The following is a 16,954-nucleotide window of genomic DNA, read 5'->3' as shown; positions in this document are numbered from 1 at the left end:
AAATTTTACAGCTTTATGGACAGGGCCCTTCAACCACATCAGGATTTTGACAATCTAACTTGCTAATTGGAGAGAATCTGACACAATATGCCTCAGGATATGCTTCTGACATTGTAAACATTTGTTTTTCTGTACATTTACATCACATCTACTGACTTTCATCCCACTCAGGTAATTCCTTCATGGCGCATTTTTTCCCTTATACTGTATTTTGAACTTTTTCATACACAAACATTCTTAGTCTGTTCAACAATATGAGGTACAATACATAACCACCATCACATGATTTTTTTAAATGTAATTATTATACATGTTAGTTCCATGGATTTCAGCTTTAATTTATCTCTCTTATTAATTGCTGATACCTAGGCATAACAATTAGTGATATTTAGAAGTAAGAATATATATAACCCATAAAAAGATCAGCAAAAGAACTAAAGTATCTCATTACAACCATAGCATTATAAAAATATTAAGGCAACAAACCTGCAACTGTGCTTCCAGTGCTACTAGATCATTCTCAAAACTCTCATGCCTGCGAATAAGTGCTAATACAGAATTTAGATCTCTACCAAGATCATCAGGCAAGGCAGCATTCTTCTCCTGTATTCTTGACAGTGCCTCTGCCACATCCCGATGGAAGCGATGGATCTCACCTGCGGCCTGCAATCTCTGCTCACGGTTTTCAATAAGTGCCATTAAGTGCTGCCAGCATTCCCTGCAAACACATTTATGTGGAGCTGTAGATAGCAACAAATTGCAACTCATGCACTGCTTGAATACAATCACTTCGTGCAATGTGTTTCGAATCAATAGCCGCAGAATAATTTACACAAGTATTACTGTTTACTAATTACATCTGTTTCACTTGTTCAAGGTTTGTTTACCAACATTTAATTATAGACACAGTCAGTGCATGTTACAAATATAACAGAACCTATGTTACCATGTAAAAAAAAAGCACCATGTGGTTTTGTACAAATACTTAATGTCCAGTTTCTCTCTTTGGTTCAACATTTAAAAAAGTGCATAACAAAATTAGTGTTACATTTCAACCCCTCCCACACCCTTTCTGCACATCAAGACTTATCAGATACTGCATAGAAATCAAAGACAAATGAGGAGAAATCAGGATATGAATGAATTTTTAAATAAACTGACACTGCTAAATTATTTGGACAAAAGAGGAGATTAACAACATTACTCCCGTAGCCTAATGGGAGAAACTAAAATGCAATTCATCAAAACTGAAGCTGCAAATACTGGAACTAAGAATGCACTAAACTGTAACAGTACATGGTGGTGCGTATTGCTACAGTTTAATACATAAACTGCATGCATCCATTTCTGTACTGTCAGATGATTAGTTAAAATCAAACAATGGAAAGTCAAAAATGGGGAAACAACAATATTATGAAAAGGATATGCTGCTACTCAACGTATAGTGGAGATGTTAAGTTAAAGAAAGGCACAATGAAAAGACTGCTATGCATTTAAGCTTTCAGCCAAAACACACACACAAGACCATGACCACAACTACTGTCTCTGGCCACTTATGCTGGACTGTGGACTGCAACTGACATTTTCCCATCAGACGCATTTGCAGTCCACAGTCCAGTGTCAGCAGCCAGAGACAGTAGTCACGGTCATTATCGCGTGCGTGCGTGCGCGTGTGTGTGTGTGTGTGTGTGTGTGTGTGTGTGTGTGTGTGTGTGTGTGTGTGTGTGTGTGTGTGTGTGTGTGTTTTGGCTGAAAGCTTGAATGTATAGCAGCCTTTTCATTGTGCCTGTCTGTGACCCAATGTCTCCTCTATATGGTAAAAAGTAATCTATCCTTTTAATAATACTGCCACATGATAGGTTAAAAATAAACTTAAAAAATAAAATATAAGAAAATGAATAGCACATAACATAAGATGGAAATGTGGGGCATTTTGCCATCCTCGATGAATGTTTGGGTATATCAGGACAATTTGTCAAGAAATAAGGACAGCACAGGAAATTTTGGGAAGGACGGTAACTCTATACATTTCTGAAAATGCAAGCTCAGATGCAGTACAAAGAAAAAAAAAAGTTGGTGAAAGTACATATGAGGGCCCTTACAAATTCCATGCAGATGCAATAAAAGTTAGAAAATAATATGTGATAATTTCTTCGAACTGGGATCCAAAGCCTGAACAAAATTATTCAATGATGTCACTTTTCTTTATTTGGCTGTAATGACAAGGCAGCTTGGTGGTTCAGTGGGCAGTCTGCCCACATCACTAGTGCTGTGGAGAGGTGTGGTGGTTTCTGTGCACAGCAGCCCACTGTGTTTCAGCATGGTATTTTGCAGAGCTTATTGCAGTGTTGCAGCAACTTCTATGTTAACTGAATTTTGAAATATGATATAGTGATGGTCCACAGCTCACTTGAGCAGGATAGATATTCCTAAGTTCTCATTTGATGAAAATTATGCCCAACCCAAGGCACCTGTAATTGAAGGTTGGTTAGAGGAAGTAGTAAAACATGACTTCAAGAATGTTACTGGAAGACACTTTTCAATACTGAATAGCGTTGTTTTGTCAAATTGAAGAATTCTGACTTACATGAAAAAATATTTGAGTCTTATGGGGAAGTTATGAGGTTTAAATACTGTGGTGGAAATTTAGGTAAAGTTACCACTGCCCATGCATAGTTTGGAATACAGAGGATCAAGACATTCAAACTGCCATTCGAAGTGGAAGAGAGACATGCAGTGATAGCCTGCTCAGAAAAATGATCTGTAACATTACTGAATGGTGATTTAATGCACGTAAACCCATGTGCTAAATGCAATGAGATGATTATAGGTCAATTTGCACAAGCATATGACATTGTAAATCAGTACCTGAAGTTATCAACACATCATTACAACAGACAGCCACAGACCTAGTAGCATGTGACTCTCCCAACCATATCAACATAGAACGTTTACAGAGGCACATGGCCCAGCTGCTGACTAGTAAGATCTCTGAATGTACTACCAGTGAGTTACACTGCGGCTGCCTGCGGATAACAAGTTCTGATCCCACAGCGCCAACACAAATATGGACAATCCTACAAACCATGAAGAAGTCCATACAGACATCACCGATGCAAAAGAATTAAGGCCATCTGAACCTAATGAAATTGTGACAACCACAATGGTTTCAGCTCATCAGATTCCAAAAGATAATGAGAAACTAACCAATTCTTCTGCAAATGAGTCTGATACTACACAAGAACCAGTCCAGAACAATAAAACTAAAAGCGAACTAATTCCTCACATGAAAACAACCTCTAATAACAGCATGAGATTTTGGAGCACATATTGTGTTCGACCATTATGAATAACCTCGTAAATTACCTCAAAGAGAACGGTCTATTGACACACTGTCAACACAAATTTAGAAGACACTGTTCTTGTCAAACATAACTACTTCTCAACTCTCAGAAGTGCCGAGTGTATCGACAAGGAATTTCAAATTGATTCCACATTTGCATATTTCCAGAAGGCTTTTGACGCTGTACCTAACTAGCAGCACGTAAATAGATTGTGTGCTTATGGAATATCATCTCAGTTATGCGACTGGACGAATGATTTCCTGTCAGAGAGATCACAGTTGGTATTAGTTTACAGAAAGTCACAGAGTAAAACAGAAGTGATTTTTTGCATTCCCCAAGGTAGCGTTACAGGTCCTCTGCTGTCCCTTATCTATGAAAATGTTTTAGGAAACAATCTGAGCAGCCATCTGTGGTTGTTTGCAGATGGTGCTGTCCTTTATCTTCTAGTAAAGTCATCAGAAGATCAAAACCAATTGAAAAATTATTTAGATAATATACCTGTATGGTGGAAAAACTGGCAATTGATCATAAATAATGAAAAGTGCAAGGTCATCCACGTGAGTGCTAAAAGGAATCCGTTAAACTTCAGTTACATGATAAATCATTAAGATTTAAAGCTGTAAATTCAGCTAAGTACCTAGGAATTACAACCACAAACAATTTAAATTGGAAGGGATATATCAAAAATGTTGTAGGGAGGGTAAACCAAAGACTGCACTTTACTGGCAAAACACTTGGAAAATGCAATAGATCTAGTAAATATACTGCCTACACTATGTTTGTCTGTCGTCTTTTGGAATACTGCTGTGTGGTGTGGAATCCTCACCACATAGGATTAATGGAGTACATTGAGAAAGTTCAAAGGGCAGCACATTTTGTATTATCAAGAAATAGGGGAGAGAACGTCAAGGATATGATCCATCATTTGGGGTAGGAATCAGTAAAACACAGGCATTTCTCATTGCAGTGAGATTTTCTCACAAATTTTCAATCACAAACTTTATCCTCTGAATGTGAAAATATTTTCTTGACACTGACTTAAAATAGGTGAAACAATCATAATAATAAAATAATGGTAATCAGAGCTTGCACAGAAAGATATAGGTGTTTGTTTTTTCCGTATGTTGCTCATGAGTGGAACAATAGAATGGTTCGATGAACCATCTGCCAGGGCACTTAAGCGTGATTTGCAGAGTAGCCATGTGGATATAGAGGAAGACTGAAAAGTTGAGTCAGAAAACCACACTGTTATGACAACTGCAGAGTGACCAAGAAAGAGACTCAGGCAGCTGCCAGAGAAATCTAAATGGCAAACACTTAAACAGAACCCTGAAGAGATTCAGGAGTTAGGCAAAAGCTTTAACACACCAAGAAGAGGCAAAAACTTTAACACACCAAGAAGATTCTCAAAACACACTGAAGCAGAAAGTTCGCAGGGACTGAAGTTAGAAAGAGGGACATTCAAAAGCTGGATAAAGGTGTACACATGAACACAGATAAGAAACTAATCTCCCCAGTCCAAGAACCAATGGAAACAGGGAACCCCATGTTTCTGATAAGGTGACTGCATGGTCTGAAGATGGTAAGTGTGAGTAGAAGAATACAAAGTGCATAAAACTGTGATGCTAAATGTAAACAGGATTGTCTCCCCACAAAAAGTTACAATCTTTAAAGGACTATTTACCTGCTGCCAACATTGACATAGCAATGATACAAGAAAAAGGTATGGCAAAAATAGTGGATATATTCAAATATGATGCAATCTAGTGAAGAATGGAATGGGAATATTGTTCAAATAAGGCATGCCATATACAGCACAAATTATCTTTGAATCCAGAAGAGAAATAACTGCAAAAATATATGATCTGCTTCTTGCAAATGTATATGCTTCCACCAGAACCATCAAGAAATATGAGAAACACAACCTGTTCCATTATGAAACTGTCAAGTTAATACTGGATGCTCATTTGAACATAATTTTAGGTGGTGATCTTAACTGCATATTACCTGAAGAATATCAGGTTCTAATTTTTAACTTTAATAGATACTTGGTTCCACCTCCATCCACATGCTCAAGGATACACATATGTATTCAGTGTTTCAACAAGCAGATTAGACAAGGTGTATGTAACAAAAGGCTATACACAATGTAACTGACTTTGAAATTTGGCTTTCTTATTTCTTGGATAACTTTGAATTCCATATAACCATACCAGCTTACTAAACTAAAACATTTATGGGAAGGGGTCTTTGGCAACTAAACATCACTTTTGAAGGATAAAGAATTGTAATGTCTACCAGTTTCCAAAACCACAGATAAAAATAAGTGTCATGCAACACGACTGTATGAATGCATCTTGGAGAAAACATACCTTACACTATCACTTTTTATGACTCTGCAAACTACAAAATGATTCCATGGGATCAATAGCATACAGCTCTAGAATAAAACATACTGCAGGAAAAACTCACAGCCCTAGTGAGTATCTCTAGAAGGAACAAAAGTTCAAGCACATTCTCTGACTGAACTTGTGCAGAAAATACATCAGTATACCACATAATCAGAAGACAAGAGAGGCAAACAAAAGTTACTACTTACTCTCAAAGACAAATGGGACCAAGAATACAATGAACAAGCTGCCACAAAAAGTATATGGTGCAGTATTATACAGCTTTTTATGCTGAGCCAGCAATTGTTTTGACAAGTGGAGCCCTTTTACCTTCTGTTCACCTCATGGTCAGTCTGAATGACAACACTGACCCCGTAGCCAACATTACTGATGAAGAAATGCACACTGAGGTGACAAAAGTAATGGAATACCTCTATATCATGTTGGACCTTCCTCCTTTTGCCCAGCATAGTGCAGCAGCTTGATGTGGCCTGGACTCAATTAGGTGCTGGAAGTTCCATGCACAAATATTGAGTCATGTTGCCTCTACAGCTGTCCATATTCGTGAAAGTGTTGCTGGTGCAGGATTTTGTGCATGAACTCGATTATGTCCCACAAATGTTTGACGAGTGATCAAATAATTTACCTGAATTGTCCAGAATGTTCTTCAAAGCAATTGCAAACAATTGTGGCCTAGTAACATGGTGCATTGTCATTCAAAAAATTGTGTCATTGTTTAGGAACATGAAGTCCATGAGTCAGTGCTAAGGGTTTCCAAGTAGGTTAACATAACTATTTCCAGCCAATCTTCAGTTCAGATGGACCATGTAAACACAGTCCACATCATTACAAAGCCACCACCAGTTTTCACAGTGCCTTGTTGATAACTTGGGTCCATGGCTTTGTGTGGTATAAACCTCACTCTAACCCTACCATCAGCTCTCACCAACTGAAATTGGGACTCATCTGACCAGGCCACAGTTTTTCAGTCATCTAAGGTCCAACTGATATAGTCACGAGCCCAGAACAGGCTCTGCAGGCAATATCATGCTGTTAGCAACACATTTGCCTTGATCATCTGTTGCCATAGCCCATTAAGGCCAAATATTGTCATACTGTCCTAATGGATACATTCGTGCTATGTCTCTGATTGATTTCTGCAGTGCTTTTTAGCACTGACAATTCTATACAAATGCCACTCCTCTCAGCTACCAAGTGAAGGCTGCAGCCACTGCATTGTCTGTGGTGAGAGATAATGACTGAAATTTGGTATTCTTGGCATGCTCTTGACACTGTGGATCTTTGAGTATGCAATTCCTTAACAATTTCCAAAATGGAATGTCCTATGCATCTAGCTGAAACTATCACCCCAAGTTCAGTCTGTTAATTTCAGTTGGGTGACCATTATTACATCAGAAATCTTTTCACATTAATCAACTGAGTGCAATTGATAGCTCCACCAATGCACTGCCATCTGCATATGTGCGTATCACTACTGCATGACGTTTGTCACCTCAGTGTATACTACAATTAAAAAACCAGTTAAGAGAAAAATCAACTTGTTTAGATGGCTTCTCCAAAGAATTTTATGGTTGCTTTTGGAATTTCATAGGAATGGAGTTAATCAAAACATACAATGAATTACTGGGGGATGTGCAGCAGCCATAAATACAATAATGAAGACAAGTGCAAAGATGAAGAGCTCTCTTCATGTTAATGGATCTAACTGTGAGATGTTACAATACATTAGAAAATTTAAAAAAAGAAAATTCCCTGTGTAGGGTTTTCCTAGTTTTCTCATCTATCAAGCTCCTTCCCTGGTGGTGGATATGAGAATACCTCCCTAATAAGGAAATGAAATACTCAGGGTGAACCTTAAATAAACAAGCCTACAAATAGGGAGTAACACTTGTAGTATTAACTATAAGTGAAGGCAAAGTTTGAACAGCTACAGAGCAAAAACAGCCAATCACAGAAGGCAACCATCAACTTGGTTGTCCCACTGCAATGTGGAAAGCAAGGGGAAGCAACCACATAAACCATCTTACTGTAGCAAATCATTTGCATCTGTGATGTATCCTTCTGGAACTAAATTTTCTGGAGTAAAACAGTTCTCACTCTGATCTCTGTGCAGGGACAGTCTCGGAAGGGATTAATAATAGTAACCGATAAAAGAATAAAGTTAAAGTGAATAAACTCCAGAAGAAAGTGGCAATGTGAAATTTTAATTCACTGGGAGTTTGTGGCAAACTAGATGACATTAAATAGGTAGGCTACAAGTTGTTATATTAGGAATGAGCAAATTTAAGCAGGAAGATGATTTCTAGAATGGCAGTTTCCATATAATGTAGTCAGACAATGAAAACAAAATAACTAGAGTAGGTGTCGTATTGTCCAAGGAATTGGGGAATGGGAGGGAGTCAAAACCTACTTTCTGTACAGTGATGAGATAATGCTAATTAAACTGAAAGCATAACCAGTAAATTTAGTTGTCATCCAAGGATGTGGGCCAGCATCTGGACTTAGTGATGATGAAACGGAAGTAGTCTATTACCAACTTGAGGTCATTCTGCAATATGTGAAATACTGACAGGATCTTAATATTATGGATGACTGGAATGATGTGATAGCAGATATACAAGAAGACGGAGTGACAGAAAGGTACGAATAAGGAACTACAAATTAAAGATGAAGATACACTGACTTCTGCAAAGAAAAAGGTCTAGTATTCAAAAACACATTATTTCAGAATCACCCAAGAGGACTTTATACATTGCCAGGGGATAAAGGATACTATCACAGTGATTATATTATGGTCTAACAGACACACAGAAATCCGATTAAGTAATCAGACTGATATATGCAGCAACAATAACTTACTTGCAGTGCAGTAAAAAACACAACGGAAAAGAAATTTCAAATTCAAAGTAAGATGTGAGGGACAGGCAACAAATAAATTAAAACAATTAGTACCAGAGAAAACAACAGAAACTGAGTGACATTCCAACTGAAAGACAATGTACACCAAACAACAAACTGTTGTTGAGGAAATCAAAAAGCGGCATAATAATTACAACAAAAGACACAACTGATTTCACTCACCATCTTAAGTTTCAGTGTTATCATGTAAATGACTGACAACTGGTTTTTGATGGACCTTCTGAGAGCCACATTCCTTCAATTCTTCTCATACACTGATTACAATACTACAACTAAACATTTATAAAAGAAAAATTATACATTTTCACCCCTTACCGAATATGTGCATGCCTTCTTGTCACTTCCATCACCGGGTCATCCTGGCCCTTACCACCATCAGTCTGACTGTTATACAAATATTAATGCAAAGTTAGTGCAAACCCACAACCACCTAACAACCACATACCAACACACACATGTTAGTAAGTATGAAAACTTATGAGATTAGAATATTCAAAATCTGAAACATCATGCAAGAAAGTCATTTCATGTGCATATTGCATGAACTTGCCTTATTGAAAGGCAAGATAAATGCAGGAGGACATAAATGCCTTTAGCCACCTACACAAGCTTTTTCCAAAATTATAATGCTATTTATAGTGCATTTCTACAAATATATAGAAAAATAAGAAATAGTATACTTAATAACACCACATAACAAATGAATGCGCTTGTGTAATGAGATGAGGAGATAGAGGCACATACACAAGCACATTCAGTCTCTAAAATTAGTAAATACACAATATGTCCTTCAAATCTCACACATTTCTGAAGATCATTCTAAAACAATTACCAAGGGGGCGGAAAGAAGAGAAATTAAAAAAAAAATATTTATAATTATTTACATGATTAGTGAAAGGCAAAGGCAGTAACAAGCCTAAACTTAATTAATTTCTTACCAACATATTTATCACCATGGTAAGAATCACAATTAATGCAACTCATTGACATACTGATTAAATTACTCTGTATATGTGTAGTCCATTAAACTGCTGTAGTTCATTTTCAGAAGTGAGTGAGGAACTTTTCATGTAATATCCTTTCCTTCAATTATGTTTACAATAAAGGTTATCACAATAAAGATTTACTCAAAAATTGGAAAAAGAGTTCCTTTCTTCTTCTTTTGTCCTTAAGTATAGAAATGCTATAAATGACTGTAACTGCCCAAATTAAAGTAATATTTCATTACTTCGATAATTTTATAGGAAACTATAGTATCAAAAACTTGATCAGTTACAATGAAATCAATCATACATACACTAATACTGCTTATTTTTCCTTTTGCAAGTTCTGTTATCTTTGTGGAATTTTACACCTGAGTAGCACAATCACTGAGATAGAATACCTCATGCAATGGGAACTTATGATTAGATACACTAATATTGCACCTCTAGCCCCATTGTTTGTTTGACTGTCATGCTGACTGCCAATAGCAGATCCGACACCATCCTGTTCGTAACAAACTATTTCAGTCATCACAGCAGCAGGAGCTCACTGTCCCCACAAAGCAATTATCATTCAGTAAACTACATATGAATGTATATGAAGTCATTCTAGTGCCACATTTAACATGATTCTAATTCTCTGGTTGGGCAGATGGGCACTTTCATGGCTATTACTTTTCAATAGTTGTGTTTGCTTTATTTGAGAGAAAAAACTTTATTACTTTTATATAGAAGAACTAACAGATAACTGTTTTTTTCCCGCCATTTCCAATTGCAATCAATTCACTAATTGAATTCAATTCAATTCACTACAGTATAAGCAGGAAGTTACAAGTATAAAACATCTCTATGTTGCAGTTCACACACTGTTGTCTATCTTTCCCTAAAGCACATGCAAAGGTAGTTGTGTAATTAGCTAATTACATTTACGGGCAACTGCGATCATAACAGAGAAATCTTCAAATGTGTACTCCACATGTTATTAAAAGCATAAATATGAAACTTGCTGCTAAAGTAAAACTGTGTCCCTGATTGGGACTTACACCCAGACCCTTGCCTTTCACAGACAATGCTCTTACCAACTGAGTTATATAGACACTACACACAACCTGCTCTCTCAACTTTACTTCTTTCAGTACATCTCACCCATTCATTCATCATTCACAATGTCAGTCTACCAGAAAGTTTCCCCATCAGCACACAGTTCACTACAGAGTGAAGGACTAATTCTAGAAGTATTGATATTTTCACTATTGTGACAAATACACATGAAATCAATTTAGGTATATGAAACAGTGCAGCATATTTTGGTTTACGTCAGTCTTTTTAAAATTAAAAATGGGACATTCCTGAATACAATACAAGTGATGAGCACACATTCTAAACCTTGTAAAGTTAATTCACTAAGTTAAAATGAAACACTTTTTGTGCTTATTTACAAGTATGACATCAATTCTATACCTACTACACCATGGCATGCTATGTACAGTGAATATACAGTATGATAAAATCATAAATACTACTATATTCAAGAATCTGGATGCACCATCCCCATCCACAACATTTCTACATAGCAAAAGGAGAAAGATGTTTCTTTTAATGAATTGAATGGTGAATACTGCACAGTCACATATACAATTGCAAAATGAATCAGTAAGAACTGCATTTTTTGTACAGGTTCTTGAGCAGTTACAAGATAGTTAAGAGTTTTATGTGCAACAAACTGCAAAATATTAAAAAATAGTCACCTTTCTACCTAAATCATATGTAAAGAGTTAAAGCAATACAGCTGTTGCTCATTCAAGTAATGAGAAAGAATAGTGGGTAGCAAGAAGGGAATAGTGGGGGAAATAAATCAAACTTGAAAACATACCCTAGATGCTCCAGCTGTTTCTCAATATCACCAATATATGGACTTTCATTCACAATAAGTTTTCTTGCTAGTTCTTCACACTGGTTAAATCTTTCTGATCCAGCCTCAATCCGGTGTTTGAAGTCATCAAACTTGTTTTGTAGTAACTACAAAATAATGTTCTTCAATTAGTAGTGAAGGAAAATTAATTACCAGTACAGAAAGTAACAGAAGAATTCAAGTATCTGTAAATGTGAATTTTGTGAAATGTGATCTATCTCATTTCATACAGTTTTTGTATCTCTTGATTTGATGCACAGTATGTATGTCAATGTATACTGAAAACTATTTTACATAATATTTGCATTAGTTTACAGACATTGATGTAATTAATGCAGAGCCACTTATAGTTTATTTCCCATATCATTACACAACAGTTACATTATCCAAACTGTAAAACGGTCTCCTATTATTTATTCTACAGGTTGTCAGCACTACTTCAATAAAAATTTTGTACAATGATTAACTCTGAGAATTCAGTATTTTCCTTTCTTTTAATTTATCTTTTACATTTTAATTCCTTTACCAACATTTTTCAGGTATAAACTTTTAAACGGTTTATGAAAATATCTATGTTAAGTACTGTAACTGGAAATTTTGGTCTTCAGTGTTATTAGTGTATGAAGCTCAAAATTATTTCTTGAACTGAGGATGATTTGACAGTCTTTGGGTAAAATGCCCATTTCTAAGATATTTTATCTTTGGATTACACAGACAAAAACTGAACAGCTTTTAACCCGACACATTATTTTTTTAAAAATATTTTCAAGAACATTTTCAGGAGCAGTAATGCTGGAACATTTGAGAGGAAACTTTGAGAATATTTTGAGTAAATTTCTTGGCCATATTGTTGTTTTATGTGGAGATTTCAATTTACCAGCTATAGACTGAGACACTCAAGTGAGTAATGTACGTAGTAAGGACAGAATCATATGAAATAGTTCTGAAAGTCTGATCTGAAAATTAGCTTGAGCAGCTAAAAAGAGGACCCACTCATGAAAATAACATATTACTTCTCCTGGTCACCAACATGTGTGAATTTTTTGACCCAGCAAAGAACAGGGAATCGCTGATCATTAAACCATTATAGCATCACTGTATAAGGATGTACACAAGAATACAAAGAAATGTAGGAAGATATTTGTACTTAGCAAGAGTGTCAAGAAACAAATTTCAGATTAACTGAGCAGTCAACATAAAAATTTCATCATCAATGAACAACATTAACAGTATTGCACAACATGTGTTATATAGGTATGTGTCGAGCAAAGGGATGGTAAAGACCCATCATAGTTTGAAAACCATGCTGGAAAGCTATTACAAAAGCGAAGAGGGTCCCACGGCAATGTAAACGAAGGTAAAGCATCACAGACAAACAAGAATTGAACAAAGCCGAAATTAACATTACAAGAGCCATACACAAAACATTCAATGCATTTGAAAGAAATACTATCAACCAATTTTAAAGAACATTCTAAGAATGTTCTGGTCTCATGTTAAATCAGAAAATGGATCTGTCTAGAAACATTGAGCATAATGCCACTGAAACTGAGGATGACCAAGAGAAGATCTAAATACTAAATATCTTTTTCCAAAACTGTTTCACTGAGGAGAATCACAACATACTTCTTAGTTTACAGCATCACATAAATGTCACAATGACAGATATCAAAGTAACCATGGGATAGAGAAGCAACTGAAATCGTTCAACAGAAGGAGGTCACTGAACTTGTCCCAATACCAATGCAATTCTAATTAAGAGTATGTGAAAGAACTAGCTCCTCTTCTAGCAGCAGTGTACCTCAAGTTGCTGGAGGAGCAAACATTCCTAGTGATTGGAAAAAAGCACACATCATCCCCATTTTCAAGGTGGATCATCGAACAGAAGCATAAAACTGTAGACACATATCTTTGATGTCAGTCTGTTGTACAATTCTGGAACACGTTTTATGCTCACATATTATGACATTTCTGGAGACCAAAAATCTCCTCTGTAGGAATCAACATGGGTTGGAAAAATAACTGCTGTGTGAAATCCAGTTCACTCTATTCATCCATAATATAAAATCCTCATGAACAAAAGGTGTGTTACAGGACCATAACCTTTCACAATATATTTAAATGACCTAGTACATATTATCGAAGGTCCACAAGGCTTTGTGTGGATGATGCTGTTCCATACAGACGATTTGCAATGTTAAAAAACTGTAGTGAAATTCAGGAAGACCTGCAGAACACTAACAATAGGTGCAGGGATTGGCAGTTGACCCTCAACATAAATAAATTTAGAAATTTAGCACACTGCACGTAAATAGGCAGAAAGACCCATTACATTATGATTACATGATTGTAGAACAATCACTGGAAGCAGTCACATCCATAATATATCTAGGAGTATGCACACAGAGCAGTTCAAAGTAGAGTGACCACGTGAAACTAATTGCATGTGCCAGACAGTTCATTGGAAGAATCCTCAGAAAGTTTAGTCTACCCAGAAAGCAGGTAGCATACAAAATCTTCTTTCAACCAATACGTGAGTCTTGTTCATCAATCTGGGATAGATACCACATAGGATTTATGGAGGAAATAAAGGTGATGTAAAGAAAAGCAGTGTACTTTGGTACAGGTTCATTTAGAATAAGCAAAAGCATCATGGAGATGCTCAGCCAAATTCAGTGTCAGATGCTGCAAGACAGACATTCTACATCACAGTGTGGTTTACTATTAAAAGTCCAAAAATGTACATTCCTAGAAGAGTCAACCAATATATTGGTTGTTCTGATGGATATCTTGTGAAAAAACCATGAAGTTAACTGGAGATACTGAAGCTCACACGGAGGCTAATAAACAATCTTTCTTCTTATCAACTGCATGGAGATACAGATGTAGAATGTGTTTTGCATAACTAGTTGAAGATAGGAACCAAAGTCTGGAAATGTCAGAGTGACACACTATGAATTGTTGAAGTTATACAGGCCAACAAGATCTATGGCTAGGCATACCTTTCAGCAGTATATCTTGAGTGTGTGTACTGAAGTACCACAAGTGGAACTTTACACAACAGAACTGACAGTGTACGAGGCCATTACAGGTCACTGAATGCATCCACACTTGTTGCAACATCAATGCAGAGATTGTTTTACACATTGGTAGCAGACATGTCAATGTAAAAGCACTTGTTTGAGTCCTAGCCTTAGGCCCCCCATAACTTCAATGCTCTGTAGTGCTGTTGGACAGATTTACAGACATCCTCAGTTTGTCCCTCAAGACACACACCAAAATCTTTCAAAGTCACTTCTAATAATGTCCAGCAATATCATTATAAATTATTGGGAACAGTACACAAAATGCACAAACCAGCAAATGCTCATAATCCTGGCCATAATCTTCTGAAGATGCTGTCTGCTCCTGCTCATGAATCCACTGCTCAAGTGCAGCACTCTCCAAGAAGTACTCGTGGCGATACATTGACTCCATCAAGCGCTGCTGTCGCGTAGCAGCCAGGCGCTGCAGTGTTCTCATTTGTTGCTGTAAGGCTTGTTGCTTACTAGCAATTGCCTTGGAGTCGGGATGCTGTGAATTAACCATAGCTGTTGCTGTTCGACCCATTTCATTCACTATGCCTCCATATGTATCAATTTCTAGCTCCAGAGCCTGAAACAGAAACCAATTTCAAATACAATACTGTTATGCAGTACTAGATACATTTCCATGTGGTGTACCAAATACATTAGCAAACATCACTATGACTGTATGCAGGTTCTCTGGTCATATCTGCTATTTAGATGGTTCAAATGGCTCTGAGCACTATGGGACTTAACAGCTGTGGTCATCAGTCCCCTAGAACTTAGAACTACTTAAACCTAACTAACCTAAGGACATCACACACATCCATGCCCGAGGCAGGATTCGAACCTGCGACCGTAGCAGTCGCTCGGTTCCGGACTGAGCGCCTAGAACCGCTAGACCACTGCGGCCGGTTGCTATTTAGATATGCCTCATCCAAATACTGTGTTAATAAATACTATTTGCAAACTGTCACGCCTAAGCTCTATTATTATCAACACATTGAATAATGAAGCACGTCAGAAATTAAAAGTGGTTTACCTGTAGAGTTAGACACTCAATCAATGATAATTGGCACTTTCAATAAAGAATAACTCTCTCTTAACTAAAAACTTTAATACAACATGCATGTTGTATAGTAATATTTATTTACTAGTTCGTTATGAACCGGCTTTTGAATTCCTAGGCCATTGAGAAATAACTTAATAATAAGTAGATACTCCACACAACTTCAGCAAGAGTTCACAGCTATACAAAGATTGTTTTTCAAAGACGTATGGTTTTTATTATTATATCAATAAAAAAAAAATCTTATATTCCAGCATATTCAAAGATTAAAAGTCTATGAATGTATATGCCAAATATGTTTTACAACTAGTGGCACATACTACCACGTTATATGGCCAAACTGGTGAATATGATGAACAGAACAAAAAAACAACAGAGCCACGTCACCGCCATAACTCTCTTCCAAGAGCACTGACGTGGCACGAGTTTGCAGTCAACAGTCCAATGAGTATCACATGAACAACTCATCGTGCTAGTGTTGACCTCTTGTGGTGATTCTGAAAACTTTTCAAACCACCATTGTCAGAGATACCAACCATTGCCTTCACAGACTCTCCACAGTTCCTCTGCCTTTACCACACAGTGCCTGCTCATCACTATTGATGCCACCTCCCTGTAGACTAATATCCCTAATGCCTATGGCCTTACCACTATTGAACACTACCTTTCCCAACACCCGACAGATTCCAAACCAACAACCTCCTTCCTATTCGCCATGACTATCTATATCCTTACCCACAATTACTTCTCCTTTGAAGGCATTACCTACAAACAAACCCGGGGTACAGTTATGGGTACCCGCATGGCACCATCCTATGCCAAGCTATTCATGAGACATCTACACGAATCATTCCTAAAAACCCAGAATCCTAAACCCCTCACCTGGCTCAGATTCACTGATGACATCTTTGCTATCTGGATCAAAGGCGGGGACACCCTGTACACATTCCTTCCAAATCAACAACAACTTCTCCCCCATTTGCTTCACCTGGTCCTACTCAACCCAAAAAGGCACCTTCCTAGGTGTTGACCTCCACCTTCAAAGATGGCTACATCAGTACCTCCACCCATATCCAACCTACTAACCACTGGCAAACCTCCACTTTGAAGCTGCCACCTGTTCCATGCCAAGAAGTTCCTTCCATACGGCATAGCCACCCATGGTCACTGCATCTACAGTGACGAGCAGTACCTCTCGCCATATACCAAGGGTCTTACTGAAGCTGTCACTGACTGTAATTATCCTCCCAA

The 16,954-nt window shown here is 37.1% G+C and overlaps 1 protein-coding gene across 8 annotated transcripts in view; it reads right to left on the bottom strand.

The window, feature by feature from the left end:
- Positions 1–16,954, bottom strand: part of LOC126299183 (spectrin beta chain, non-erythrocytic 1) — a 440,083-nt gene that overhangs the window by 129,980 nt on the left and 293,149 nt on the right. For 5 of the 8 annotated variants that reach the window (XM_049990953.1, XM_049990949.1, XM_049990952.1 and 2 more), the window contains exons 32-35: positions 14,927–15,223; positions 11,531–11,676; positions 8,990–9,058; positions 487–718 (exon numbers count right to left, since the gene is read on the bottom strand). In XM_049990953.1, the coding sequence (XP_049846910.1) occupies positions 487–718; positions 8,990–9,058; positions 11,531–11,676; positions 14,927–15,223 (744 nt within the window). The remainder of the gene's footprint in view (positions 1–486; positions 719–8,989; positions 9,059–11,530; positions 11,677–14,926; positions 15,224–16,954) is intronic. The other 3 variants (XM_049990950.1, XM_049990954.1, XM_049990956.1) reach the window with 1 other exon arrangement.

This window comes from Schistocerca gregaria, chromosome X (assembly GCF_023897955.1).
Source record: "Schistocerca gregaria isolate iqSchGreg1 chromosome X, iqSchGreg1.2, whole genome shotgun sequence".
Classification (NCBI taxonomy): domain Eukaryota; kingdom Metazoa; phylum Arthropoda; class Insecta; order Orthoptera; family Acrididae; genus Schistocerca; species Schistocerca gregaria.
Note: the sequence above shows the minus strand (reverse complement) of the source record. Positions and strands in the feature narration are given on the sequence as shown.